Consider the following 3,919-nt stretch of genomic DNA (forward strand, 5'->3'; position numbering starts at 1 on the left):
GATTCTTCCCCATGTATCTTTTCCAGAGAAGATCATACAATACAATGATTATAAGGAAATTACTCTGAAACTTTTGGAACAAATATATTGCAAAATGAAGAAATCCTTGCATGTCTGAACTTGGACAAAGGCTTATTATAAGGAATCAATACATTATTAGCCACACTCCTGTGTAATTAGCAAAACACTGATGTATTTAAGAGCAAAACACAATCTTAAGGTGGTTGCTGTTGAACTCTGACTCACTCTAAGGAAGCAACTGGCATAGAAGCCAACCACCATCCCACAGTGTCTCTGCAGATATAATAGAACGACAGAAGAGGCTAACTAATGCATCAATCACCTGAAAAATACACCATACATAAACATAGGAATTAAAATTTTATTTGGATTTGAATGTCTTCTTTTGCTTTTCTCATCATCCAAATTGCAATTCCCTCAAGTCTAAGTGTTTCATCAATAACTTGTTTTGTTGTTAGCTTTTAAGGATCAAATAGAAATTGGAAGCAACAAACAGAAATTGGAAGCAACAAACACATAGACACAACAAAGTTCATAATGCACTTCTAATGGCTACACCAGGTGCGGAAAAAACAAATCAATGCCATCACATGTTTTGTTGTTAGCTTTTAAGATGTCTTCAATCATTTGTCCATTTTTAAAATAGAGATCACAGACTTCGTATTTATTTCAATTATATGATATCCTTGATGGTTTTCAAGATTGTGACAAACTGAACTATCACCATAAACTATTAAGATTTTCAAAGGGGCAAGACAAGTAGGATATGAATTCAGATATTTTGTGTCACAATCCGCAGAGCTATAACCTGATCTTAATGATTGATAGCAAACTATGGTACTTAAGCCTGTCATAACTTTGCATGATGCAATATAAAACTAAAAGCAATAAAACCCAGGTAACTTGCTACATCGGTAAAGTTTTAAGAGCACTGATGCCCCGATTCATCACCTTTAATTTTGTAACATTAAGCATTTAAAAGATAGATAAACCTTTAATTATCTTATAGCTAAAATTATCCTTTCTATATATGTTTGGTTAATACTAATACTCTTGAGAAAGAGGCTTGATGAGTATCGAAGAATAGATAGACACGGTAGATTTGATTAAAAAGAAGACTTATATAATTGTTTATCTCCATCAGTGCCACTATGGTACTCATCTGGGAAAGGTTGGGGGTGATTCAATTGTTGAATCTTGCTATGAAGCTGGCAATGCCGCTTCTTGGCACTGCACTTGTAACTCTCTCTGTGGCGTTCATGGCTAGTATCTACACAGTTATAAGCAAACTTACCTGGCTGGCCACATTTTCTTCTATATGCTCTTTTTGCTCCTCTCATCTTCTGCATCCAAATTCTCACGCTACATTTTCTACTACCCCTTTATCTTTTTAGAATCACTAGCTGAGAAGGAACCAGAGGAGCAACGGAATTATAACTTGGTGCAAGCAATGGGCAACAAATTGGAGAAAGTAAAAAAAGAACTATAGATAAACTGATAATCTAAATAAAAAACGCAAATACCAAATGTTGAAAAATTGAATTCATTTATAATTTCACAGGGGCAAGACAAGTAGGATATGAATTCAGATATTTTGTGTCACAATCCGTAGAGCTATAACCTGATCTTAATGATTGATAGCAAACTCCGGTACTTAAGCCTGAGTGGTTATATAATTGCTACCCTAAAGAAAAGAGGCTTACCATATAAAAAGCTGCCATAAAGTACACGTTGAGCATGCAAATGAAAACAAAATTGAAATTTTTTGCTACTAAAACTCGGATTAGCAATTTTTTCACTGATGTGCTTTGCATAGCTTCTCCAGAACTCAGATAATAGAGGAGAGTTGTGTTATGTAATATTATTAATAGAGGATAATAGCTACTAAAACTCCAGAACATTTCCTTTTCCTATTCAAGTGACAATTATGAACATAACAACTCCAAGCATGAGCCCTAAAACTGCAGTTTAGAATAGATTACCAAGCTTCCAGCTCTAAAAGTCTTCTCAACTGTATTCCCTGTAACATAGTTCTTGAGCTTGGTTCTCACAAATGCTGCTCCTTTTCCAGGTTTCACATGAAGAAACTCTAAACCATGCATCATGCAATTTCAAATAAACTAATGTCACATTATGCTCTAAATAATAATAAGCCCATAAATTCACATTATGTCTCTTCGAGTGTACTCTCTACTAGTAATTCTTAGCTTCCAATTTCTGCTTGATGCTTTAGATTTATCATTTTTTAAACAGAAATTAATTTGAAACCAACCTTAACGTGGCAGTGACATTATACTTGGGCAGCATCCTGCCACCAAAATAACCAGGTCAGTAACCAATTCCTATTTAACAAATCCATAGAATCAATTAGTGCACTAACCGATATCTTTCATGAAAAGCTGTTTGGGCTTTTCCACCAAACTTGATATCATATCGGAATATCTGCTCCTCACTCCTCAGCCAAGTAGGTCATAGACAAAGCTAATTTTATTTTTCATTAATATTTAAGCTGAAAAGAAGGTCATAAAATAGAAGGAGAAAAAAAAGGAACCTTTCAATATTCTATCTTAACATATCACCTAACTACTTCTACAACTTCCAAATCACAGAAGAGAGAATAATACTGTAATAAATAATCCTAATACTGTAATTTCTGTATAGATAAATTTATCTGCTGCAATAAGTGATTAAGAGAAGCCATAATCTAGAAGTTCAATTCCATTCTATATCTATAAGAGTTCAAAGAATTTCACTGTATTGCTAGAACACTGATTAATTAAGAATGTGCAATTCTAGGGTTCCAAAATAATTAACTAAGATGAAGGATTGAAAGCAATGTATTTATCCACACAAAAAAAATCACAAATAGAGTAGAATCGTGGAACAAGCTCAGAACAGGTGATCGAATCCCTAAGCTGGAAATTAGAAACATTTAAACAGAAGAAAGAGAATGGAAAGGGCAAAATTACCATCTGTTTCGAGATACCAGCATGTGATAGAAACTGTAACAGGAACAAGAAGCTCAATCAGCATCAACAACAACAAGAAGATAGAAACTGCGAAGAAAATTGATAAATCTAAAATTGGCACAGAAAAATTGAACCCTAAACAACAGAATCACAGGGAGGGGGCTCGTGCGACGCAAGGGATGATAGAGAGATCGTCCGACGTGAGCGGTCGCGGCAGTGGCGGAAGACGCCAAAAACTCAGAGGAACAACCGAACAATGGCAGCAGAGCGGCGGCGGAGGAGGAGGAGGAACGGAAGAGAGCGTGACGAAGAAGATCCATTGGAAAAAGAGGAATTAATTGCATGAAATTAGAAAGCTGAGATGCGCCGCTGATAGAGGATTTGGAAGGGATGAGTGTAGAGATTTGGAGAGGTACCGTGATTGAAACGAGGAGCTTTTCACTCACAACTCTTATTTTAATATTTTCCGACGGAAAATTTTAAATTACAGATGGATTTTCCGTCTGAAATAATTTAATAAAATATAGCGTTTTGTTTATTTAATTACAGACAGATTTTCTGTCTGTAACCATTTTTTATGAAAAAAAATTAATTTTTTCGACGGAATTCATGCTAATCAATTTTTTTTATTTTTCAACAAAAAATCCCTCTGAAATTCCCTCTGTATTTCCGTGGGATAAAATCCGTTAGAAATATCCGTCTGTAATAACTAATTTTCTAGTAGTGTTTTTACGTCGTTAAAAATTTTTGTAATGGTTCATTATTAAAGTTTTTATAATTTGTTTTATTTTTATTTAGTTTATTATCAAATAAAATAAAAAATATTAATTTTATATTGTTATCTTTTGTTTCATATATATTTTTAAGGGCAATTTACGTAAATAAATTATTTGAAAGTCAATTTTATTCAAATACAACTTTTAGAAATA

At 33.8% G+C, this 3,919-nt stretch overlaps 1 protein-coding gene across 1 annotated transcript; it reads right to left on the minus strand.

Annotated features, from left to right (window-relative positions):
* Positions 203-3,378, minus strand: LOC107639305. Its single transcript, XM_021120172.1, has 3 exons — positions 3,125-3,378; positions 2,991-3,023; positions 203-343 (listed from the first exon to the last, which is right to left on the minus strand). The coding sequence occupies exons 1-3, from the start codon at positions 3,332-3,334 to the stop codon at positions 248-250; spliced, it is 339 nt and encodes a 112-aa protein (XP_020975831.1). The 5' UTR covers positions 3,335-3,378; the 3' UTR covers positions 203-247.

Source organism: Arachis ipaensis, chromosome B04 (genome assembly GCF_000816755.2).
Source record: "Arachis ipaensis cultivar K30076 chromosome B04, Araip1.1, whole genome shotgun sequence".
Classification (NCBI taxonomy): domain Eukaryota; kingdom Viridiplantae; phylum Streptophyta; class Magnoliopsida; order Fabales; family Fabaceae; genus Arachis; species Arachis ipaensis.